Source organism: Aspergillus oryzae, chromosome 8 (assembly GCF_000184455.2).
Source record: "Aspergillus oryzae RIB40 DNA, chromosome 8".
NCBI lineage: Eukaryota > Fungi > Ascomycota > Eurotiomycetes > Eurotiales > Aspergillaceae > Aspergillus > Aspergillus oryzae.
The window spans coordinates 1,944,334-1,968,346 of record NC_036442.1 but is presented as its reverse complement, the minus strand read 5'-3'; the positions used below and the strand labels follow the sequence as shown (position 1 = coordinate 1,968,346).

The 24,013-nt window shown below is 48.5% G+C and overlaps 11 protein-coding genes across 11 annotated transcripts; 3 read left to right on the top strand and 8 right to left on the bottom strand.

Moving 5' to 3' along the window:
• Positions 1 to 168: 168 nt before the first annotated feature.
• On the bottom strand, positions 169 to 1,949 carry AO090010000534 (uncharacterized protein; the record flags this gene model as incomplete). The annotated part of the gene is made up of 4 exons (XM_001827461.3): positions 169 to 1,061; positions 1,126 to 1,352; positions 1,409 to 1,691; positions 1,751 to 1,949. 4 exons carry the CDS (start codon positions 1,947 to 1,949, stop codon positions 169 to 171), a joined length of 1,602 nt encoding a protein of 533 aa, XP_001827513.1.
• Positions 1,950 to 3,812: 1,863 nt separating this feature from the next.
• AO090010000535 (uncharacterized protein) lies at positions 3,813 to 4,763 on the bottom strand (the record flags this gene model as incomplete). The annotated part of the gene is made up of 2 exons (XM_001827462.3): positions 3,813 to 4,403; positions 4,452 to 4,763. The coding sequence occupies 2 exons, from the start codon at positions 4,761 to 4,763 to the stop codon at positions 3,813 to 3,815; spliced, it is 903 nt and encodes a 300-aa protein (XP_001827514.3).
• A 1,306-nt stretch (positions 4,764 to 6,069) lies between these two features.
• AO090010000536 (uncharacterized protein) lies at positions 6,070 to 7,034 on the bottom strand (the record flags this gene model as incomplete). Its single annotated transcript, XM_001827463.3, has 3 exons — positions 6,070 to 6,545; positions 6,597 to 6,661; positions 6,718 to 7,034. The coding sequence occupies 3 exons, from the start codon at positions 7,032 to 7,034 to the stop codon at positions 6,070 to 6,072; spliced, it is 858 nt and encodes a 285-aa protein (XP_001827515.3).
• A 1,005-nt stretch (positions 7,035 to 8,039) lies between these two features.
• On the bottom strand, positions 8,040 to 8,942 carry AO090010000537 (DUF3632 domain-containing protein; the record flags this gene model as incomplete). The annotated part of the gene is made up of 3 exons (XM_001827464.3): positions 8,040 to 8,455; positions 8,510 to 8,573; positions 8,625 to 8,942. 3 exons carry the CDS (start codon positions 8,940 to 8,942, stop codon positions 8,040 to 8,042), a joined length of 798 nt encoding a protein of 265 aa, XP_001827516.1.
• A 361-nt stretch (positions 8,943 to 9,303) lies between these two features.
• AO090010000538 (uncharacterized protein) lies at positions 9,304 to 10,290 on the bottom strand (the record flags this gene model as incomplete). Its single annotated transcript, XM_001827465.1, has 1 exon — positions 9,304 to 10,290. The coding sequence occupies one exon, from the start codon at positions 10,288 to 10,290 to the stop codon at positions 9,304 to 9,306; it is 987 nt and encodes a 328-aa protein (XP_001827517.1).
• Positions 10,291 to 13,544: 3,254 nt separating this feature from the next.
• AO090010000539 (uncharacterized protein) lies at positions 13,545 to 14,618 on the bottom strand (the record flags this gene model as incomplete). The annotated part of the gene is given in 5 exon segments (XM_023233611.1): positions 13,545 to 13,668; positions 13,750 to 13,773; positions 14,045 to 14,079; positions 14,188 to 14,362; positions 14,368 to 14,618. Coding segments are annotated over 5 exon segments (609 nt in total).
• A 390-nt stretch (positions 14,619 to 15,008) lies between these two features.
• Positions 15,009 to 16,172, top strand: AO090010000540 (uncharacterized protein; the record flags this gene model as incomplete). The annotated part of the gene is made up of 3 exons (XM_023233610.1): positions 15,009 to 15,544; positions 15,610 to 15,956; positions 16,060 to 16,172. 3 exons carry the CDS (start codon positions 15,009 to 15,011, stop codon positions 16,170 to 16,172), a joined length of 996 nt encoding a protein of 331 aa, XP_023094218.1.
• Positions 16,173 to 17,265: 1,093 nt separating this feature from the next.
• On the top strand, positions 17,266 to 18,059 carry AO090010000541 (uncharacterized protein; the record flags this gene model as incomplete). The annotated part of the gene is made up of 3 exons (XM_001827468.3): positions 17,266 to 17,601; positions 17,666 to 17,780; positions 17,851 to 18,059. The coding sequence occupies 3 exons, from the start codon at positions 17,266 to 17,268 to the stop codon at positions 18,057 to 18,059; spliced, it is 660 nt and encodes a 219-aa protein (XP_001827520.1).
• An 833-nt stretch (positions 18,060 to 18,892) lies between these two features.
• AO090010000542 (RTA1 domain-containing protein) lies at positions 18,893 to 19,876 on the top strand (the record flags this gene model as incomplete). The annotated part of the gene is made up of 1 exon (XM_023233608.1): positions 18,893 to 19,876. One exon carries the CDS (start codon positions 18,893 to 18,895, stop codon positions 19,874 to 19,876), a length of 984 nt encoding a protein of 327 aa, XP_023094219.1.
• A 224-nt stretch (positions 19,877 to 20,100) lies between these two features.
• On the bottom strand, positions 20,101 to 21,234 carry AO090010000543 (uncharacterized protein; the record flags this gene model as incomplete). Its single annotated transcript, XM_001827470.3, has 3 exons — positions 20,101 to 20,833; positions 20,895 to 20,975; positions 21,029 to 21,234. The coding sequence occupies 3 exons, from the start codon at positions 21,232 to 21,234 to the stop codon at positions 20,101 to 20,103; spliced, it is 1,020 nt and encodes a 339-aa protein (XP_001827522.3).
• Positions 21,235 to 22,264: 1,030 nt separating this feature from the next.
• On the bottom strand, positions 22,265 to 23,452 carry AO090010000544 (uncharacterized protein; the record flags this gene model as incomplete). Its single annotated transcript, XM_023233607.1, has 2 exons — positions 22,265 to 22,312; positions 22,874 to 23,452. The coding sequence occupies 2 exons, from the start codon at positions 23,450 to 23,452 to the stop codon at positions 22,265 to 22,267; spliced, it is 627 nt and encodes a 208-aa protein (XP_023094220.1).
• Between the last annotated feature and the right edge of the window lie 561 nt (positions 23,453 to 24,013).

Below are 24,013 nucleotides of genomic sequence, written 5' to 3'. Positions count from 1 at the left end.
AACATCCATTTATGGATGCATATTCCTTGCTGTGACAGTATTTTGCTACCTATTTAACTATATGTACATATCGTCTTCCCCCTTGGCTGCCATTTGAGGGTTGTATTTCGTCAAACACCGTCTACTCATTCCCATCTTACATACATCATGGATCCCTCTCTAGGACTCTTAAAGCTTATCGACCCGACCCAAAAGCCATTGCAAATGACGATACGACACCCGCGGCTGGTACTGCGGCTGCATATGTCCAGATTGGTAGGTCTCCGCCCACATAAGCCCACGCTCATAATGCTGCACACCCATGACGCCCTGGCTCTGCAACATCTCTTGTCCATTTTCCTCAAACACCTCGCCCCACGCTAGATCAGGCAGATCAATGGTGATAGGCGTAGCAGGCGCAGACTGGAATCCGAGCTGCCCGTTCCAGGTCATATTCTGGATAGCCAGCAGGGTTCCATTGGTGAGGATGATCATGTCATAGTCGCCGTTGCTGACCAAAACGCGGTTCGTTCCCTCAATAACCTGAGGCAGGACGTGTTCGATCGGGTTGGCGGACAAGTCTCCCTCTTGCTCCGGGCCGGCGTCGCCGCCAACGTAGACGTTCTCGCTGGAACAACCTGACCAAGTGACGTTCAGGGGGGCGTGCATGGCACGTTTGACGTCCGGGCGGTCGAAGTACACCGTCGCACCGGCGGGCTGGTAGTTGAATGCTGTGGGCATGGCGAGAACGTCCCAGGCGAGCGGGCACATGAGGTTGATCTCGTAGATGTCGAAGCAGGAGTTGGCGACCAGGGCTTCGTTGCTGATCAGGTCGAAGACGTCGCAGTCGGCGTCGCTGGTGTAGTTGAAGGATTTCTGGGGTTGCACACCGGCGGGAGGGAAGACGAGGTACTCGTCTAGGTAATCCTTGTAACCGCATGAGTCGTGGAGTTTCTCCAGTTCCGACATGAAGCTGGAGTTGAAGTTGAAGAGGTTGGCATTTTGCTGGACGAAGGGCACGGCGGGCACTTCTTCCTGGATGTAGTCGTGTTGGCCGATACAGGGGTCGTATACAAGGGCACCTATTTTTAATCATTAGTCTAAATTCGAAAATAAGTTCTTGGGAACGCGAAAGTAAATATTCACCTTTGAGGTCATAGTGCTCCGTGTCGTTCCGGTCCAACATAGCAGCGGAGATGTACGGAACATAACGCCCAGCGTAACTTTCACCAGTAACGTAAATCTTGAAGTTCTTGATGCCAAAGAGCTCCTGGAAATTCTTGAAGAATCTCACAAAGTCCTCGGCAGTCTCTTCCTGGGTTGTGGCATTCGGCTTGCCGATCGCGAAACCTGTACCAACTGGCTGCTCGACCCTGTCGCAAGAAATATTAGACCACCAGTGAGAGAGATTTATGGAGCGCAAACATACCAAAGCACATTAGTCAAGTTCACCCACGAGTACGGATTCTCAACAGGCGCAAACGTGCCAGGCTGCCATGTAAACCGGCCGTTTTCCTGGAAGAAACCCTCGAGAGAGCTACATCCCGGTCCACCGTTGAGCCAGATTGTGATCTCGTCAACGGGGTCGCCAAGTGTAGGCTGGAAGACGAAGAAAAGAGCCCTAGACTTGTCGTCCTTGTCGATAGGAACCAATCCCGAGTACATCTCGCCGACATCAAAGGGGACATCTGGGAGGTGGTCGACTCTGTAGGCTATTGGCAACCAAGCATGTCTGTTAGCTATGTTGCGACAGGGTTTATTTCGAACCCACATTTTGTTTTATTGGTTAGGAACCGGAAGTCGTCAAGCGGCGTCTTGAACGACGACTTCTGCTGTTCTGCAGCTCGCTTGGCCAAATTCAAAGAGTCGCGGGCCTTTTGGCCGAACCGGCCATGTTTGGCAGCAGATACATTGTCCGTGCACAGGGCAGCGGCTAAGATAGCTGTTGACACGATGCTTTTGAACAGCATTTTTACGATGCGTGATTAAATCAGAGAAAGGCTTTTCCCGTCGGGGTGCGCGGGCCTTTATAGACAATGGAACGGGATGAGCCCACGGCCTGCATGACGGTAGAGGATGCTCAAGCATAGCTAGCACGATCCCAGATACGGAGGTATTCTACCAGCTTGTGGGCCGCTCCATGGAACTGTTCAATCAACGAGGAGACGGATGCGGAGTCAATAAGTCGCGGAACTCTCTTATCGCAGATGGCTCCAAGTGATGCAACAAAGAGCTGAGGGGAACCACCTGGGTGGCCAATAACAAAGCAAGCAGGAGCGGGAATGAACAAGCCCTGGAGTATGGGGACCCAAATCGAAAGCTTGACTGCTAGGCTACTTAATTTCCCATTTACTTCCGGCACAGGCCGGATTAGCGGTTTCTCTGTAGACACGCGATGGAGCACTTGGCGGCGCTGTCCGACGGTGATAAGCCATATTAAATTGGCTTGCATATCTTTTATTCCCCGCGGGTATGCGATTGGACTAGTTTCAGGTTAGCCCCGGCCCACTATGGTTGGAATGGAGGCAAAGATAGCGATTTTTGAAGCTGCCAATAGAGACGCACGAAGAGTCATTACTGTCTGTTAATTTAGGCGTAACAGAACCTCTCTTCTCTAGACTAATACACTTATGCGGTAATGAGTTTTGACGCCAATTAGTACAGCATAATGGCATTGGCAATAACGGTCAATATATTGAGATAGGCATGGTAGACCCATATAAGTTCGGCACTACTATTACCAAATTGGGTATGGATTTACAAAACCCTCAGTATCCCCCGCCTGGCCAGTATCCGAGGGCCGACAGGATGATACATAAGGAAGAATAGATATCCGACGTTTCTAATCAATCAAATGTGAAAATATGCAAGTATTATGAAACTCGCTGTAAAACTACATCAAAAGGCTCATCGCGGAACTTCTCTTCGACTTCTTGCCCTCAATGTCCAACCCCATTAATCGACGCACCGCCATCTGCGCCCCTCTCACTCCATAATCCATGGAAACCACGACCTCGTCCGGTATATCCACAAATTGTCCAATAAGTGCCATGTTCTCCATTCCCTCCGGAACCACTTGTGGTCGATCCCCACATCCCCGGGGTAGTAATGTCGCGGTCATCCGGGGGACGACACACGGGATCGTGATGGAATTCTTTAATATCGTCTCGACGGGAAACTCCAAATGATGAAGGATTTCCGTCATGATCTCCTCTTAGAAGCACCAGGATTCTTCACGCGAAGTTTTTCTAACCTTAAACTTTCAAGGATTTGTTGACCCAGTGGGAATGTAATGCCAGGAACGCTTTCGATAAAAAATAAGTCTAAGTATATACTAGTAGAATCTCACCCCGAGAGGAATAAAGGACCGACATATTCCTTGGTCCACTTAATCCACGAACGGCCTTACTTTCCTGCCTTTCACCAATTTGTCATAATAATCTTGGACTGTCTTGCGCCCTTTTCCTTCAAAATACTTGGGGCCGAGGTCGGCTGTCTCGAATCCCTTGGGATAATACTTCTCCCCTTCATCTCCCGGGAGTGGTAGTCCTACCAACCGACTAAACCACGCTGATAGACCCCAGCGGTTCGACAGGGTCGGCTTAACGTAGTAAGGGGCACCGCTCCAGGTACGCACATAGTGGCGACCATGCTCATTGGGATCCTCGGAAAATACATCCAGTCGGAGGAAGTTCGGCCGCGGGAGAGATAGATATCGAAGGTAGAACCTTCGAATGGCTACTAGAGAGAAGAAGATTGCATAGTATAGCCGAGCAGGGGCGTCGTACCTAACTCGTTAGCATCTCGCTACTATATCTCGCAGAGCACGCGACTCACATCATTGCCACCCGTAGTCTTTCATCCATCATGCAAGAGGCAAAATTAACACCGACACCCTTCAGCCACGCCGGCAACACATAGACCAGAACGTCCATAGTCTTATCAGCGACGGCTTTGTTTTCCGGACTGGGCTTCATATACTGCTCCTCGTATTGGTGGCTCCATTCCGTCATCTCTTCAAGGAAATGTAATCCGTCTCTGAATCCCGTCTTCGCAGATGGCAACTCCGCGAAGTCAATCTCAAGTGCTTCTCCTAAGTTTTTCCAATACGTGCCGATAGCACATTTCTCGAGTTCGCTCATGGAGCGCCATTCGAACATCTCCGTGAAGCGGATCGGCTCGGTCGCAAACAGACTCAGGGTATAGAGCATGTCGGAGTTGAGAATGCTACCGCTAGTCCGATAGCCGGTGTGCAGGAACTTTGTTCGCGCGATGGCAGTTAGGGCACGGTCGGAGGTTGGCTCAAAGGACATGAACTGGCCGATGAGTGCACCGGTATCGGCGTAGCGCTTGAACGAGGTGGCTGGGTCGGAGAATTGGGAAGTCTTGAGTAACAGCTTGGAGATCGTGGGGATGCCATATGTCTGGTCATCCAGTTAGTGTATGCCTTTGTCGCGTTGGGTAGTACTTACCCTGAAGAGCGCAAACTGTAGAGCCTTCAGTGATATCGTAGGGAACTCCAGTTGGAGAACCTGTTTTTGAATAGCCCAGGCATCATGATCGGTCATGTAGGCCATCCCTTGACGGGTTGAGTATTGGCGATACTGGCGATGTAATCTCCGTAGCCTCTGAAACCGTAAACAAGCCACCAGGATAAGATATGTTGCGACAGCGCCGGCCGAAGTGGCAACGCGGCGTCTAGGATTCGACCATAGTATTTCCAACACCCTTCTGAATGGGACACGTTCGGATAATCCGATTATACGAGAAATGGGGTCTTTCATGGTGAATGTCGATCTGTTCGGACAATACTATTTGACAGCACCTCAGATTCATGAGATAACACGAGAATGTCCTCTTTATACTCCCCATCCGCACCCTCCATCTTGCAGCTCCAATAAGATGAGCATATTACCAATTCCCCGGATGCGAGTCACTCTCTGTCAGGCCACCTTTTCGCAGTGAAGGCGCAATGAGATGGTGTAGCAGTATCAATCATATGCAAAGTATGCTCACTGAGAGCGGACCGAGGAAGTGGAGTGCGGGGAGGTTTTTGTCGATCAGCCGTGGAGGCCACGAACGATAGAGACACGAACAGTTAAACGGCGCTCTTAGTACCCGTATCTCCGTGAGGGTTAGCAAATCATCATATTGATATTTGTCGGATGGACAAAACCGACATCGTACGAGTAGTCGATCAGTGAGATCTGAGCATTAATTTGGCCGGGGTCTGATGGATCTACCATTAAAAAGCCGAAAGCCTATCAGTCAAGCGCATAGCATTCGGCATATGCACGTATGTCTGTCTTCTGACTGGCTCTAAGCCGCACAAGCAGAGTTTGTGCTTCATGGCTAATGCCTAGAGTGCAGGGTCTGGAAATTAGAACCCTCGGCTATACAACGTCCAGACGCTAGTGATTGACCTATTCGACATTTCCATGATAACACATTCGAGTAGACACCACTAGCAACGTATCGAATACGATCGGATATACCACTATGAGGTACTTATCAGGCCGAGGCCAGAAGCCGAGCGTGTTTCACAAACTGCTCGGCCATGAATTACTCACCGAGTCCAGAACGTCATACTCTCACGAGACAACCAAGATTACACTTTTCCAATGTGTCTGTTGACCTGGTCGTGTCACCCGGAGACTCGTGGTAATGTCCTTGGAAGCTTCTCCATATGTTCTAGCAACGTAACTAATCTATGGTTGCGATTCAGGTGTATGTCTCTCAACTGAGTTAAATACTCGACAAACATCAAGGAAGTCCGCTATTGTATACATGTTTAGCAACTTTGTTGATACAGGTATATACGCGCGAGACCTTTAGATTCTCTCGGTTGTATAGGGCGTTATGGGTTAATGTGATAATAGGCATTGGTACCGAGCAAGATTTCCAGAATACAAAGTCAGCCCAAGCTTCTTCCCCAAAAATAATCATAACTCCAGCTATCCAGCTTATGTCACACTGAGGAGCAGACAGGCCTTCCAATATATCTTTTCTTTCAGTCTGGACTTCTAACATTATTGATGCATTCCCCGCCTAATCGAAGGGCGCAGTTATAATCACTATGTAGATCAGTGTCTACGGATAGGTAGCATCCCAACCAACACCACTAAAGTCAACATTCGACATATCTTCGGCAAACTTTTTCTCATCTGCTAGTGTCGCTTGTATCCCCGATGTCAAGGACGAACTCCCAACCTGTGGCCAGAGCACTTCACGATCATCAATATCCCGGCTGATAGTCGTCTCGACCCTGATACACCCCCCTGCCATCTCTGCTCTACGGTCACGCACCTCAGCAGCTGAAGCTGGGTAGGCTTGTGATCGCACCTCGGAGCGACCATCCTGGGAGAAGTTCGTGCAGTGCTTTTGAAATGGCCAAGACTCAACCTGTGTACATTCCGTTGTCTTCAAGCGACTTATGGCGTGGCGGTAGATTCTCCAGCAGGTATCGGTACAACGCTTCAATAGAGGAGGCAATAGAACGACTGAGGCGCAGACAATTGCGATATCGATTTCGAGGAGCGTCCATATTCGTTCCCTTGTGCCGCTTGCTGGGGTATATTAGCCTAGATCTGGACGAGAGTGCTTGTTGGTATATTCACCAGTTAGGTTGTCTGTTGGGTAATATCTGAATTCAATCAGACGCATAAGGCTAAGAATACAAGCACTAGTGGTGGTCAGTACATAGCGTGTTGAGTATGTCGAAGTAATGTATGAACCTACATTCCACCAATACCGAATAGGATGGTAAGAAGTGCCTTCATTCGTGGTTCCATTTGCAATCGCCATACTATAGCAAAAGGGATTGCCAGCAATACTACGTCTTGGACGAATGACACGGCTCCAGTAGCCATGAAAAGAGCCCTCTCACCACTTATGCAGTGGCCCCCTGTTTCTTGATTCCAAAAGTACTGCGGTGGCCAGCATTGGAATGTATTCGCCACGAGAGCTGCCAACCCCCATGCCAGAATAAAGACGGCGAGGAATAATGTAAGAGGAAGCATTCTCTTCACGGATCCCAGCAGCCTCCGAAGAAGCATAATAATGGACAGCTTGATGCAAACCTGGGAGGCTGGCCAAAATTCTTGGGCTATCCAATACATCTACTATCAGTTAGTGAATGTGTCGCTTCAACGGTGCGGAACTCATGCCATTGTTACCCGATGAGCAGTCCTCGACGGCAGAGTCGAAAGGTCCACTCCAGCGCCTTCCAATGCCGCTAGTTCGGTCAATACTGGTGCCGTTAGCTGTAGAGATTGTTGCACGTACCGATCACGGCTGTTATGGTAATGCCATAAGACAATACCAGTCCAAACCCTAGGAATACATCGCTGACATCCAACTTCCCGGTGCCAAGGCACTGGCTATACAAGCGGAGAAGGTAAAAGAGCGTAGCTACCACAGCCCCAGTGATCGAGAGGGCGATGAGTAGCCGGCTCCAATATTCAGGACTGGTCATCAGCTACCAGTGTGCTCCATTCGTAGGAAAGGGTTTCCAGTATAACGTCGTAGTAGTAATCTCGTGCTTGGTGGCCGAAGTACCACTTGCATGCATCAGGAAACTACATAGCTTAGCAAGACCAACAATTTAAACATATTTACACGGTAGGATAGCCTGTAATAAGGAGTCCGAATCGTAGTATCGAGAGCGATGACTTGAATCTCGGACAGCGGTCATTGGCAGTTAATCAGTTCCCTATTCTTCTAGAAGTCGTGATGTCACGCTTTTAAGGCCTGATGGTGAACTATGGACAGCTGAAAGGTCAAAATAAACACATAGTTTTACTGTCAGAGTGTAACCGACTCGGTGATTGGTTATCCAGAAATCCCGGGCCGTGGTGCAGGTAAGTGTAGCTTTTTACCAAGCTGTCTCATGCCCGATTAGGGTACTGGGAGATATCGGGGAGGTCTCATCCAACGTTCCGCACCACCATCCGACTAGGATTTGACTTCGTTTATTGATGTTTTCCATGGTTCCAATGATAACATGTAAGTACGGGAGCCAAGTCCGCATCGAATGCACTGGATCTACTGTTCCGGTATTATTAATTATCTTCCAGCTGATCCATCGCCGTCTTCGTTGTACTCGCAACCTTTCCAACGTCACCCCCCTGATCGCTGATCTGACTCAGACGCTCCTTCCAGAAGTTCCATCGTTCAGGGCACAGCTTGGCTGGTCCCTGGTACAATGTTCCACCAGCCATAATCCGCTCTTCCTTGTTCTCTGCAGCCAGAGTCTGCTGTCGCAAAACAGGCCCACCATGTTGGAGCCATTCCTTAGCCACAGCAATGTCGCATTCCACCTTCCTCCCCGACGATTCTTCCTCGAGAGCATCGCGGAGAGCCCATACGCCGAGAACGGTCCATGGTGCAAGGCTGATGCTGAGTAGACGTGCGACGAAAGAATTAAGGTTGATCCATTCTTTGATTTTCTCTTCGGCTTCGTTGCCTGTTGGATTGACTAAATTTCCATTAGCATACTTTGCTCTTCTGCTTATGACCCGTGAACACGTACGGTTCCAAGCTTCTCTCATCTCAGGCCCCAGAAGTGGTAGGTCCACCCAGAGCTTGGTATCATTCTAGAAGTTTTTAGTCCAATCCAAACCGATCAGGGATGTCGGAAGACTCACGCCCCAAATCTGTATCGTCGTAGGTGGTATCTCGGTCAACGCCTTCACAAGTTCCACCAACCGCTCCTGCGACGGGCTATCACATGGAATCTGTCTCGCGACATTGATAACGATATTCCAGAATTGCCAAAGCAGGTTCTCTAGACCGTCCGCTTGAGAATCCGACAGGAGTGGAGCTGCGAATTCATGGATACTCTGTGCCGCTGTCGAAGCTGTGGTTGAGCTGGAAGGTTGGGCATATTCATCCAATATCGCAAAGATTTGTTTCTCCTGCTCTGAAGGCGATTCGATCCTCGAAAACAAATTTAGAGAGGCCATTTTACGTACAGTGAGTATTTTCGTGTATGCCGAAGAGGACACGAAGGCAGAAAGACACGATTTTATAACACCAACTTATCAGGCGGGGTTTATCGGCTGATTGCACGCATGAATCATAACGCGCCTTCTAGCCACGCGCTGATCTGATCTGCAGCATTGAGTGGATATGATTGGGGCTGGTGGGTTTAGTGTCGGTCGATGGACTCCATTTTACTAGGGCATGCTTGGCAATGGTTGGTTTATTGGTCTGTCCTGCAAGAAGCTGCATATTCGTCAAATTAACAACAATACATGATCGCCAATCACAAATCATATCTTCCTCTTCGCTCTGCACTTGCAGCTTTCCGACGTCATATCAGATTTAGACATGTAACCCTGCCAAGTTCAATGACATTTCCCACAACTTCGCCTGTTTTGCCTCATCATACACCCACGGCGCATATCCCTTTCCAGCAGTCCCAGTGCTCGGGTCGTATTTCTCTGCAATTTGACAATCTTCAAGATATTTCCCGCCCTTTCCTTCTAACTCCTTTGCTACCGCCGCCCAAACAGTGGTAGCAGCCCCGTGCTCCGAAGTTTTCCACACACTCGATATCGCATCATCCTGATCCCATGCGTCCTTCTGTTCCTTGGGAACATACTGCTGTAGCCCAGTCCTAATGCCACCAGGGTGAACACTAAAAGCATGAAGGCCCTGGGACCCATATCGCCTCTCGATCTCATTGGCCGTCCAGATGTTTGCCGTCTTGCTCTGACCATATGCTCTCCACGGTTCGTAGATTCCCTCCAGATTGATATTATCAAAAACAGGTTCACCATAACGATGCGCCAGGGAAGAGACATTGACAACACGCGAGTTGAACTCCGGGGTTGAGGAAGCCAGCAGGATAGGCTTCAACAGGTAGAAAAGGGTAAAATGGCCTAAGTGATTGGTACCGAATTGAGTTTCGAACCCATCTTGCGTCCGACCCTCCGGTGTCGCCATGACTCCTGCATTGTTAATCAGGACATTCAATTGGGAGCTCTTGGGCAAGAACTCTTCCGCACAGGCTCGGACACTGGCCAGCGAGTTGAGGTTTAGGGTCAGGAGATGGACGTTGGGTTTCTCGATGAGGTCCCCTAACGCTTGTTCGGCCTTCTTCAAATCACGCGCGGTGAGATAGAGGGTAGCCCCGGTGACGGACAGGGCACGGGCTGTGTCGATGCCGATGCCTGACGAGCAGCCAGTGATGAGGATAACTTTGTCCTGGAGTTTTCCTTCTAAACCATTGTTCTGAATGATCTCCAAAGCGGTGGGATGGCAATTGGCACCGCTGGAGCTTTTGAAAGTGCTGCTGGTGGTAGACATCTTGATTAAATCGTTGTGTTATTGGTGTTGGGCTGAGCATATATATTGCGCAAGATATGTTCAATTTGATGTGTTGCGGTCAATGGCTCTACAAAGCATGGATTTGTCGCCCTTTTTATATTCACCAGTATGCCTAGCATCATTCCAATCCTTACAGTTGACGTTGCAGTGCTCCATAGCGGAGTTAGATCGTCCTTAAAGCCGTCAGTCTCTTGAATAGCATCATCTTTAGGGTCCACATAGATGCGGATACACGTGCGGCCGCACGCTACCGCTGACGATATGTACCAGACGGCAAAATATGAAATCTTGGCGTTTTTCATTCGGCCACGCACTGGCTTCCCTGGTCTAGGAATAGTGTCAGTAATAGTATGGCTCTCAGTCTCTGAATTGAGCCCTGTATATAGTTTGTCAGCTGACTGATGACTATTGAGCGATCACCTGACGCACAGCCATATAATGGTTTTCTGTCTATTACATAGTTGGATCAATCAATCATCTATGTCGCAGTCTACCATCTCTATCATATTTTTACACCAGTAGACTGGTCACTGATGAAGCAATGCAAGTGGTTCTAGCGATTCAAGTAATTCAACCGATTTAGACAACATCAGCAATTTACAACGTTACAACTCAAGCCAGTCAAGCAACCTAAGATTACGGAGACTTGGGTGGAATTAACACCAGGCGGTGCGTGGCTATTGGTATTTTTCGAACGCTTCTTAATCTGCCTTGCCCGGCAGCCTCCGCCGACGGCCGCATGCTTTCTCCCAATTCCCGCATCCACGAAAAGTCGACCTCAACTTCCTCAACGTCATGGCAGATCCACAAGTTCCTAGCTCTCGAGCTATTAACGCGTGTCTCACTTGTCGCAAGCAGAAACGGAAATGCACGAAGGAGAGGCCTAGATGTTCTACTTGTCGAAAGACTGGGCGGGCCTGCGACTACACCCCTATTGGCAGGAGCTCCGGGATAGCGACAGAGAGAGACAATTGTGAACGTCTAGAATCACAAGAGACAGGTGAATCTGCAGCTTTGTCTAGAAGGACTCATCTGAGCGGCTATGAGTCAAGGGCAACAATAGGTGCTAGTTCCCCGGATACGGAAGGTCTCTTCACTCTGTTTCTCGACTCCGATATCCCTCCGGACCGAAGTTATTTAGAATCTAACAGAAAGATCCCTCTGCCACCCGACTACCTCCGTTATCTCCGAAGTCCTGCACAAGTTCGACATGAGGTTGACGTTTTCTTCAATAGTGTTCAAACGTTCTTCCCTATAGGTAGGAATCATGGCCAATGCGGGCTTGGCACGAGTTGTTTGCTTGATTGAGACTGAAGTCTATAGTTTCGAAATTGCGGCTGTATCAGCAACTGTCGAATGCGGATCGGAGAGACGATCCTGATCTTGGTCTTCTATTTATAGCGATGCAATTGCACACGCGGTCATGTAGCGAGGTCGAATCTGGCGATCTTTACAGGTCTGCAAAGGCTTGCTACGTGTATATTGAGAGCAGCAATGTCTTCTCCGTAAAGGTACTACAAGCGCTGCTGCTGATCGCATTATATGAGATATCGAATGCTATCTATCCCGCGGCATATCTCACGGTGGGACATTGCGCACGACTAGGGCATGCCATGGGTATTCACCAGCGCAGTGATTCACCGCAGATGTTTCACCGAGTAGGTTAGTGATCTCCACTCACTAGTGAGGCCCTGGTGTACTCAAGGACGCAGGCACATTTGTAGAGCTCGAGGAAAGGCGTCGTACTTGGTGGGCCGTGATCATATTGGATAGGTAAACTTCATCTAATATACTCCTACGGTTGGGTCGAGTGTATGCTGATCTGACTGGCTAATCTATCTAGGTATGTCAATCTAGGCGGTAGGAACCGGCCGCTCGCATGTGAAGATGCACAACCAGAGGACTTTCTTCCTGCGGATGACAAGTCCTGGGATCGTGGAGTAAACATGAACCTTACCCTAAGCGGGCTAAGCAGGTTGCTGAATCTTAATAGGAAATCATAGTAGTGGAACCTCTCGCAGTCCGTGCCAACACGACAATTGAAGTTTGTCCGTTCACACGCACTTGTCAAGCATCGCACATTCTCGCCCGTGTACTTGGTCACCTAAACGATCGCAACTCTGATGCTGACTTTCGATACGAAGAGGCGATGCAGCTGCATCGTACCGCACAGGCACTATCACATACACTGTCAAACGAACTGGAACAAAGGATCGAGAGAGTATACGACCCAACTGCGCACCTTCAACTTTTTTCTGCCATTGGCATCTGTTATAGTGCGTCACTCCTACTGTATGACAGATACTGTTGTAGCGGTATTCTTGGGGTAGCCGGGGATGTAGAAGTGCAACAGACGGCGCTCTCCAGCATCAACGAGGTATCTCGGGGGGTCCTCCAATTCGCAAAAGGTATTCGCTCAGCCATGGATCTTGGTGGGGCACTTAGAATGAGTCCCCTGGTCCTTGATTGTTTATATCAGGCTGCAGCAAATTTTATGTGGCAGAGCCGTGAGACTGGAAATTCAGACCTCGTGAGCATGGCGAATGAGATACAGAGTGTCCTCGAGGTTCTTGGGACGAGATGGAAGGCACCCAGTAAGCTAGACTACTGGAATGTTCGCTTACTGTCTTATGCTAACGCACTGGCTTTAGGCGCGTATCTGTCAATTCTTCGAAAGGTCGGTGGTCATTGCTGAGTGCCACCGACAGAAAGCCCGTACTATGTACGGCCGATCTAACTAATCCATAACATAAACTTACAAGCTCGACTAAGCCATGGGGGACTGCTATCTATTGGTCTCTATTTCCCTCATGGGACCGGCGTAGACGTTCGGGGACTTATGACGCGTCGCGATGCTCATGTTGGCCTAACACTATCTTGGCTCGAACCAGTAATCAATATACTATCAGAAATGCTCAAGTCTTGGCTTGAATGACAGATACAATCAGAAAATTGGGGTTGGGTGCCTATGTAGTGAGTTGAGTATGATCGGGTTTGTAATTATTGAGGGACAACCTCAATAGCTGAGTAGACCCTCAGAAGCGAGCATACCACCATGTAATTAAGTCAGGACCATATGGTCTTTGACGCTCACATGATAACATGAACACATCTGATAGCCTGATTCACAGTATGATCTCTCGATTTGTTCAGAACGTTCTGTTCACCTGGGTCATATGGCCCCTGGGGTATAAGCTATTGGTGGGTTCCGCTTTGTGGCTGGAAGTCCCCTTTCATGACCCGTGGTTCTGCTCTTTGGTTCCTATCATTCTATACATTTCACGCCGATCAATGTCCGACGACGGCCGAAATCCATCGTCAATCATGGGCCAGTATTCTGAGTCCAGGAAATGACTCCTGCCAATGGTAGGTATATTAGAATATCGCATATAGTTCCCATAGCGTAGGCAAAGGGAAAGCCATTGATGAAGACAATACATTCCAAGACTTAAAAGATCCGTGCTAAATGTTGTCCGTGTCCAATACGGAGTAGTTCTATGCCATAAGAACCAGAACCGTCCGGCATCCTAGTTAGATGCTGACACCACTTCCAAGTGATTGAAAAGATAGCTACTACTCCAGAGACGCTTTCAAGGTTCGCTAGATTTACTAACTTTCATGGTAAACCTTGACATGTTGACGCACGCACGGAATATAGTTGGCCGAGTTCAGGATTCAGTTTCTATAAGTTTGATCATATGTTAGAGCTGAAAGGCTATCAAAATTTACCGACCTTGCCATCACGTAAGGACATGGTTCCTCGGAGGTCTAAATATGTCCTTCCAACGCAGGCATAGCAGCAAGCAAACACTATTCGAAACTTTCACCTCTAAGCTTTAGTCATACGTTCTGACCGTGTCATTACCGGTGTCTTACTCCATCTGTCTTGTCATTCCTGCTTCGAGTGTTATCTAGCTTCATTCTCAACCAGGGCTCCACACCAGAGATTATTTGGGCTCGTGTGGGGTATCGAAATGTCTTGTGCTTGTGGTTGCGGTCGACACAAGGGCTATCGGCACTGAGGTTATTACGACCGTGGGATGCTGGCAGCCTAACATTAGAGGTGTGGGGACAGCTCGGTTAAACTTAACATATGAAGGTTTTTCAGTCAGGAAAGACAAGCCTGTTCGCCAAATAAGACCAATCACACGATGCACCATCTTCCATGGCTTCTTCAAAAGGTTGCTCGGAGATTGGAAGACTATCCAATGCAGCAGGAGCTCATACAACTCGAACACATTAGCCAAGAAGCTAACCCATCTCCTGAATGTCCGAATTCGGCAGTCAGGGATCAACAACGTTATCATTTAGTCAAGCTTGGCAGTATCAATCAGTTACTCGGTACACTTGCCGATGTAATTAATGTATGGAATATCGCTTCTTGTCACAGGCCTTTTTGCATGAGGCAATTTCTCTACTCTATTTTGTGCTTCTTTGTAGTGGCTCTTTGGCATTTTACGGTTGAATATTTACCATTAGAGGTGTCGCTCTCTCGTTGACTTTTCATCAATGCCGCTGGTTGTCCCAATCACTCATCTGTATACTATGGTTTCTCATATCTTATCTTGATCGGATCTGCTCGGTGGATCGGTCCGAGCTCCGATGACGACATAACATAAAGAATCGTCCTCGTCACTTTTACTTCAACGCATATAGAATGATTAAGTTAGCAGACCAACAAAATAAGAACCAGAAAAATGACTACCAGCACCGTCGTATCACTCCTGTCATCGCTGATGCAGACCCAGAGTACAAGTGAACACGAACAGGAACTCGCCCACTTCTTAGACGACCACCTTACCAACCTCGGCTATACCGTTGAACGCCTTCCAATCGCCGAAGGCTCAACCAGAGAAAATGTCTACGCCTATCTAGGTACCCAGCGGAAGACCCGAGTATGTCTCACCTCACACCTGGACACCGTCCCGCCCTACATCCCGCTACGAATTGAGGGATCTACAATCTACGGGCGGGGCGCATGCGACGATAAAGGTCCCATGGCTGCGCAGATATGCGCTTTAGAGGAATTGAGAGCAGAAGGGGCTGTCAAGGAAGGCGATGTGGGGTTATTATTTGTGGTCGGGGAAGAGAAAGGTGGACCCGGCATGATAGCGGCAAATCACCAGGACCTCAGTTTCGAAGGAGTGATATTTGGGGAGCCGACCGAGGGGAAATTGGTTGTTGGACATAAGGGCCATTTGGTGTTTGAACTGATTGGAGAGGGCAAGGCTTGGTATGTTGGTCCCTTTCAGTTTACTTATGGGTCTGCTTGGGTTGTGCTTGAACTGACAGCGACAGCCACTCTGGATACCCTCAGCATGGGGTGAACGCTAACTTTGCACTTATCGAAACACTGAGTGACTTCGTTCAAACGGAATTCCCGAGCTCGTCGCTACTGGGGCCATCGACTTTCAATGTTGGGAAGATTGAAGGCGGCGTGAGCTATAATATCGTCCCGGAGACGAGTAAAGCGCTTTGTGCTGTGCGCGTCGCGACAGATATGGCTGGGATAAAGAAGATTGTCTCGGATACTGTTGCCCGACATTCGAACGTTCGACTAGAGTTTAAGTTTGAGTATCCTGAAACCTTGCTAGATCATGATGTTGAGGGTAGCTTTAACGTTCGGTCTTGTTGCTATATGAACAGTGAGCTAACAATTGTACTTAGGATTCGAGACTGCCCCTGTTTCATACGGGACTGATGTTCCGCGATTCAAGGGAAATCATAAGAAATACCTATATGGTCCAGGATCTATCCTGGTAGCACATGGAGACAATGAACAGATTGAGATTGATGAGTTGATGGAGGGGGTTCGGGCGTATAAAAAGCTGACGATGCACGCGTTGAATTCTGCTCGATAGATATGTCAACGCTGAGGGACATTTCAAGCTATTCTTCTCATTTTGTCAAGTGTTGATATTGGTGTCCATATGTCCTGTTTATGGCGTTCTAATGTGAACTTCGTAAGGCGCCTACACCACACATATCTAACCTATCAATTCTATCACGGCATATGAGCGAGAAAAGATAGTATTCAGCTGCAGGTAAACATTATCCTTTCCATTGGCCTGTTATTGTTTCCCACTAGGAATGCCCACTCTCCAAAATTGCACCTTTTTTCTTTTTTGTAGAACGCGGACACCATGAGGCGGATATATATTTGCATTGCTTGTGTTAATTTCGGAATCCACAGGGGTGAACTATGGCTGGGCACCCTGGAGCATTATCATCAGAATTAAGACATGCTGCTAAGCTGACTAGAAAGCTTAACAATCAATATAGAATCAATGTCATTTTCGTTTCTGGAGCATTCATAATCATTTGAAATCCCTCAATGAAGCGACCTCCTCAACTGCTTAATCAGCGGATGTCGGCCATAGTGAAAGGCCGACCTATCACGTGCGACAGAGGGACCCTAGATAATTCTGCTTAAACAACAACAAAATCTGCCGTCTGCAACTTAAGAGTAGCATTGCCGACCAGCATTCCCAGATAAGATGCAGGGGCAATTATTCAGCGTTACGGGAGCAGTTAAGCTCAACAGGGGCAACCTTGTGGATTGATTCTTTGTCAGAATGACCGTGCGGTAGTCCGTAATTCCGCACTTTTTCCATCAACGGTGGCACTGGAATTCCGCACAGCCAATGAGAAGACGCGTAAGAGACTTCCATCGCTTATAAATTTCCTCGGCGGTCTTACAAACCACGTTTGCCGATTCAAATGGATCTCAATGCGATAATGTGATTGGCGATTGACGGGACCATCTGAGAGAAATACTTATGAAATTTTTATGGAAATGAAACTAAATCGCGGGGCACCAAACATTCTGCGATGGCGAGATTGCATATATAAGATCTCAATTTCCTGTTCAATAGACTCTTAGATCTCATCAGCTTCCTACCGAACACTCCTCTAACAGTCACCACCTCTTCACTATCTATCAACACCGTCACAATGGGCTCCGCTCAGGTTGAATTCAAGAACGCCTCCACCAACACTCTCCTCGAGTTGGTCAAGGCCCGCCGTACCTACTATGGTCTCAAGGCCGAGAGCCCCATCTCCGACGATGCCATCCAGTCCATTGTCGAGACCTCCGTCCTCCACGTCCCCAGCTCTTTCAACACCCAGACCTCCCGTGTCGTTCTCCTGCTGAAGGAGGAGCACCAGAAGGTCTGGGACATCGCCATCAAGGCCATGGAGGGCCTCGTTGCCGCCGGTGCCGTCCCCAAGGAGGCGTTCGAGAACCACACCAAGCCTAAGCTCGAGGCTTTCCGCGCTGCCTACGGAACTGTATGTCCAACCCAATTCCCGCCACCTGAGGGGATACAAAACAAATACTAATATAATTCTCCAGGTCCTCTTCTTCGTCGACTACGAGTCTCTCGCTCCCATCAAGGAGAAGTTCGCCATCTACGCCGACAAGTTCGACCCCTTCGCCCTCGAGTCCAACGCCATGTCCCAGTACCTCGGTATGTTCTATCCCTGCTAAAATATCTATCCACATATGCGATAAAGAAAACCCGTACTAACAAATCACAGTCTGGACCGCCCTCGAGTCCGAAGGCTTCGGCGCCAACCTCCAGCACTACAGCCCCCTCATCGACGCTGACATCCAGAAGACCTGGGACCTCCCCGCCTCCTGGAAGTTGGACGCCCAGCTCGTCTTCGGTGCTCCTACCAGCGAGCCCGGCGAGAAGGAGTTTGCCCCTCTTGAGAACCGCTTCAAGGTCTTCGGCAAGTCTGCATGAATTTCACGATAGACTGCTTTTTATGGTGTAATTTGAGCGTTGTAGCCTAGATTTCAATGGCATATTTTGATAGACTATCTTGGTGTTTTCAACTCATATTGTTTGTAGGGTATCAAGCTTAATATGCTGCTTTTATTGGCATAAGTAGTCGCTGAGTTGCTCCACCACTAGCGATATTCACCCTGGACCCTGTCATATCAATGATATGACGTTCGCTATAATAGCTATCCGCGGGCTATGGTATGACTTCATGTTTCAGGATGGACGTTGCCCAATTGGGGGGGGTTCTATCCAGTCGATAGACACGGAATACAAACCAATGTCCCAAAACGAAAAGCAAAAACGACATAGATCGACAAGGAACACACTCTCTAATCAGGCAACAACAAGTTCTCCAAATACCAGGAGCAGATAGACGCAGAGTAATCCGTCAGCCAAGCATTAACCGTTTCAAGCCCACAGCGATCGGCACAAAAATTCTCACACCACAAGCAGGTATACATGAAAGCTGCAAACCCAATTCGCCAAACCCCCAATTGACCCACAGAGTAACAATGAGAATCAACAGGAACTAAACCTAAGCATAGCTAAAATTAGGGTTCTCCACCAGCAGGCGTATCGATCCCCTACATTTAAGCTTTTTCGGGAGCTCCACTCGTATTCGCGAGCAGAATTCCCTAATCCGGTAATATTGTCGTTTTCTAATACGTATGGGTAGATCCGATATAAATCAGGGATGGGGGTACTGCTTCTCGTGGAATAAACATTTCCTTTTCATTAATGTCTCTGAGTACAGTTCAGTAAATTAGCACATTGACCAAGCATCTCAGAAAATGGACTTCACATTCCACGAAGGCGTAAACGGCTCCTCACCCTGGGTTGAGTTTTATCCCTACAACCCATCCCAAACAGCCGGCTACGCTTTCATGGCCATATTTGGCATAACGACGGTCGTCCACATCATCCTGATGTTCCCCTACAAAGCAGCCTACTTCATCCCTCTAATCCTAGGCGGAATATGTACGTACATCACCTACCACCCTACCCCAACCTTAAAATTATACACGATGAATCCAACTAACAGATATACAGGCGAAACATTCGGCTACTACGGCCGCGCCTGGTCCCACAACAACAGAACACTGATAAGCTCCTGGGCCCTCCAACAAATGCTTATCCTATGCGCGCCGCCCTTCGTCGCCGCAACAATCTACATGGTACTCGGTCGCATCATCCGCGCCTTCGACGCAGAGCATCTCTCCCCGATGCGATCTAAGCGAATAACAGTCCTCTTCGTGTTAAACGATGTGTTCTGCTTCTTCACCCAGCTCGGTGGCGCAGGAGTCCAGATCACAGGTGATGCCAAGGTCATGGATATCGGACGCAAGGTCGTCATCGTCGGACTTGTGTTTGCGCTTGTGGTATTCCTATTGTTTGTTTGGATTGCATGGGTGTTTCATCGGAGACTAGCCGCTGAGCCGACGGGGGTGGCAGCTGCGAATCCGGGTTTGAATTGGAGGAGGTACATGTGGGCCATTTATGGGAGCTGCTTGGTTTTGATGGTGAGGAATTTGGTTAGGTTGGTGGAGTTTGGGGCGGTTAAGTCCGCTTTGAATCAGCAGGAGGCGTATATTTATGTTTTTGATGCGGCGATGATGTTTCTTTCTATGGGTGTTTTGGTGTTTTGGCATCCTGGTGTGTTGATTAAGAAGGCGAGACGCGCTGGGGAGGCGGGCAGATTGTGTGCTGGTATGGAGGACGGGGTTGATGGGGATGGGGTGCCTTTGGCTGGGTATAAGGGGTATCAGAGATGTTGAGCGTGGGGATATTGTTGTAGGATTTGTAAAATTGGTCTGCGGGCGTTAATGGCGTTTAACTTGTTCGGTTTCTCTTGATAGAAGTCTTCATCTTAGGTTGAGTTGAGATTCTGCTCGCTACATTATGCTCTTATTTGGCAAATGGAGGTTCGTCGTGAACATTAAAGTCCACTTTTATAATGGATGCTCTCCCAGGATTGAATAAGAGTATATGTAACTTAGGTTTATGGTAAATCTGTTGAGCATCGGTTGGATCCTCCCCCTCTATCGTCCTTCAGCGCAAGTCGTACAGCTGCTTGAGTATGCACAACTCTCTCAACCCTCCCTTCAGTCATCCAAACAACCGCGTCGATGTCGTCTCGGAAGTACTTAAGCATACCACCTATTCTATGAGCGACAATGATCACCGTATATCCTTCCTGGGTGAATTCCTTTTCTATAACATCTTGCATCACCGCTTCGGTTTCTGGGTCTAGGGCGGACGTAGCTTCATCTAAAAGAAGAATAGGTTTGCGATCCGCTACGGAAAGCTGTGTCTGGAGATCAGAATATCCATGAGCCGTGGCAGCCCTTTTGTGAGCAAGTGCCCTTGATAGGGAAAGCAGTTGCTGCTGGCCTGCAGAAAGGGGTGGGAGTGAGGACATCGGACGGTCTAGAAGAGCTTCGATTTCAGAGGACTTAGAGTGGTTAAGCTTAGAAGATTGGCAGAAATGCTCCCAGAGTCCTGTATTTTCCAGTACTTCAATCAGCACACTATCAGGGAGGAATCCTTCTGGGTCAAGGTTGAAACGAAGAGTAGCTGCCGCTAGGGTGAATGGGTCTTGTGGCACTGTGATGAAGCAGTGGCGGCGTAGATATGTCTGGGACATGTTGGAGATGTCGATATTGTCGACCATTATCGATCCGGGCTGGAGGTCCAGCAGACCAAGGAAGGAGAGTAACAATGTACTTTTGCCGCTGTAGGGACGGATAAAACTTGTCAGCTTGCCTATTCAACATGAAGCACGGGTTGGCATACCTCCCAGTCCTACCGCATATTAAAAGCTTCTGTCCGGCTTTGACCTCAAGGTGGATGTTCTGGAGAGCAAGGTTTGGCGGACTAGAATTTTGTTAACACTCAAACCGACAGAACCTCACCTGATCTGAACTTACCTGTAGGAAGCCTCCAGGCCATGAACAACAATGCTTCCAGCGACCGGCCAATTGGTGGGTGCAGTTAACTTCTGCTCGCCAGTATTTTCCTCCTGTGGTGTCTCAGTCACAACGGACCGTAACCGCGCAATTGCTCCAAGGGAGACCTCTAGCGAAGTCCATGATTCGACAAGGCGAAGCAGTGTTGTATTGGCAAGGATAATCATATTCAGTGATAGACCAATGGCTGTTGCTCTCTCTGTTCCCCGGGATGTCACGGCTAGAGCCACGAGACCCACCGCAACCACGGCGATTAAGAGGTCAAGAACAAGATTCAGCCATCGTTGAAGACAAAAAAGTAAATATGCTGGTTTTTGCGAGGTATCGATCGTTCCAACTATGTCGCTAGTATACTTCCGCTGCCATTGAAGTGCACGTATTGTGCTAAGGCCATCCACCTGTTGTTCCTAATTAGTGCGATATTCGACCTTGCCGATCTAGAAGAGGGCCCAGACCATTTCTACAAAGCTCGAATAGAGGGCTGATTTTGACTCGATCTCGAGAAATCGGAGCTGCCTCGACGTCCGCAGGTAGACTCTCTGCACAAAGTAAACAATCACCATACAAAAGGGTAGGGTGATGGCCATTACTGGGACAACACTAAAGAGTATTGTCGCCTGCACCAAGAGCTTGAAAACTTCTAAAGTCTGATTAGAACTCGGATCAACTCTGGAATGGGCTACTTACGAGTGCCTAGAGCTTGAAAAGCATTTGGTAGCTGACGATCTACGAGCTCGATGTCCTCTCCAAACCTTCGATCTGTCAGCTCTCACATAGAGATGACAGGGGGTTATCCTCACCGGTTCAGGATGACCCCGATATTATTGTTTGAGAAGTACGATAGTGGAGCTCTGTATGTGTCTCATGTCAGGATACGATCAAGGTAGGTAGGTGTCTGGAAACAAACCCGAATATTGAGTCTAGCAGTCGGCTGTGCAAAACAGCGCCTCCTCGCGGGGAAATTCGCATACACGTGGACCTTGTGTTATTAGTAACCGGGCATAAAAAGTTAGAAGATATCTTCATCAATGCTCATGATCACTTACCACATAGTACCGTTGGTAGAAATCCAGGCTACCAAAGCTAAGATTATATAGCCTCCCATGTAAAACGCGGTTTGCTCATCACTAGCTTCGGCCCACCACTTTACCCAGTATTGTGAAAAGGTTATAAAGAAAGAGTACGATGCAGTACACATTAACATGAAAAGGCCATTCCGAACACCCATCGCATTGAGGTAATACCCTAGAGGACAGTTAGCCAGCGTTGATCTAAACGTGCGCATCCTTACCATAGAGCCTTAAGTCTCCACTCTGTCGTGTTAAATCTTGGGCTGCATCAACCCTGGGGTCTTTCTGCAAACTACCTTGCGCTTCAGACCCTTTTGAGATATGTCTGTATTCTCGTTCATCGGGCATGAACTTGTCTATTTGTTGTCTATCATGCTGTAGCTTATCCCAGGAGCCTTGTCGCTGGATTTCAGAGTCCGAGAGCACTAAAATGTGATCTGCCAGGGGGAAGTATTGGGCTTCGCCCCGGTTAGGTCCAAGGCCAAAATATGTAGCTGGATTAATAGCCTACCAGAGTTCGTTATAACTATAGCTGTTGTACCATGATTCCGAAAGATACCGTCAGGACCTAACAGGTTATGGACAATAACCTTCTCCGTTTTTCCGTCGAGAGCTCGGAAGGTGTCGTCAAGAATTACGATCTCGCATCTAGCGTACAGAACTCGGGCAATGGCCTTCCGAAGGTTAGTATGTCAGGTGGAGGCGGGACAGGGTGATGCTCAAGGAACAAACATACCACACGTTGTCGCTGGCCGCCAGACAAGTTGAGACCAGGAAACCGGATCTCGGTACCGTCGCCATCTGAGAGGGTGTCTAGGTCTTTCACCAGCTCAGAAGCAAGTAAAACCTGCTCGTACCAGGTTTCGTCAACCTGAAGACCACCACATATAACCTCCTTGATACTGCCACTTGGGAGCCATGGCTCCTGGGCACATACCCCTATGCGCTTAGAGGACGTATAAATCACACCACTAGAGGGAGATATTTCCCCGAGTAGCGCCCGAGCTAAAGTTGTTTTCCCTGATCCAACGGGGCCTGCGCACATGACAATGGACCCCTTGTTGACCTTACAGTTAAGCTGTTTCAATATTGGCTTACTTGTATGTGAAGATTGAATGCTCACATCGGCTAGTAAGACAGCTGCCCGCTTATGAGTTTCTGTAATGCCCGAGCCAACCTGAGCCTGCCGTATATCTAATCGACAGTCTTCAATTGTACCATGTATTAAGTAATTCGTAATTCTTTCAGAATTTGCCAGCGATGCAATGGCACGAGGAACTATGGTCATGACCATGTTTGCAGGGTGAGTAACCATAGCGAGCAGAGCTAGAGATGTGAAAGCTGTTTCTGCGGGGAGGGCTCCATTGGACTTAGACCTTGCGAAAAGCACATACAATACCAATGTTATTACGGGTGTGAACATGCCAAGAGCATTGGCTGTGAGCGCCGGGTGTATAGTTAGCACTGATACGTATCGGAATTCTGGCCACGGTTTACGACTTACCACTAGCGTTATATGCAAGCAGAACGTATCGTAGTCGTATTGAAGCTTGTATTTCCTCACCTCGGAGACCAGACAACCAGGTCTTAACAGAATCAGAGATACCAAGCATCTTCATACTTTTAATAGATTGAAGAAGGGCCGTCGTGACTGCCATCCGTTTCTGCGTGGCGGCGTTCCAATCTCGCTGCCGCGATTGCAAATGGCGCGCTACGTACGCGCTCATCCAGGATGAACCTTTGTGTTGTCAGTGCCCGAGAGAAGAAGGAAGAGGTATAGCATAACATGTTGGCACTCACAGCAAACACCGACAAGTGGAACCAAACACAACCACTTGATTTGACTGGCTAACAGCGTTGTCCCAATGATTACTTC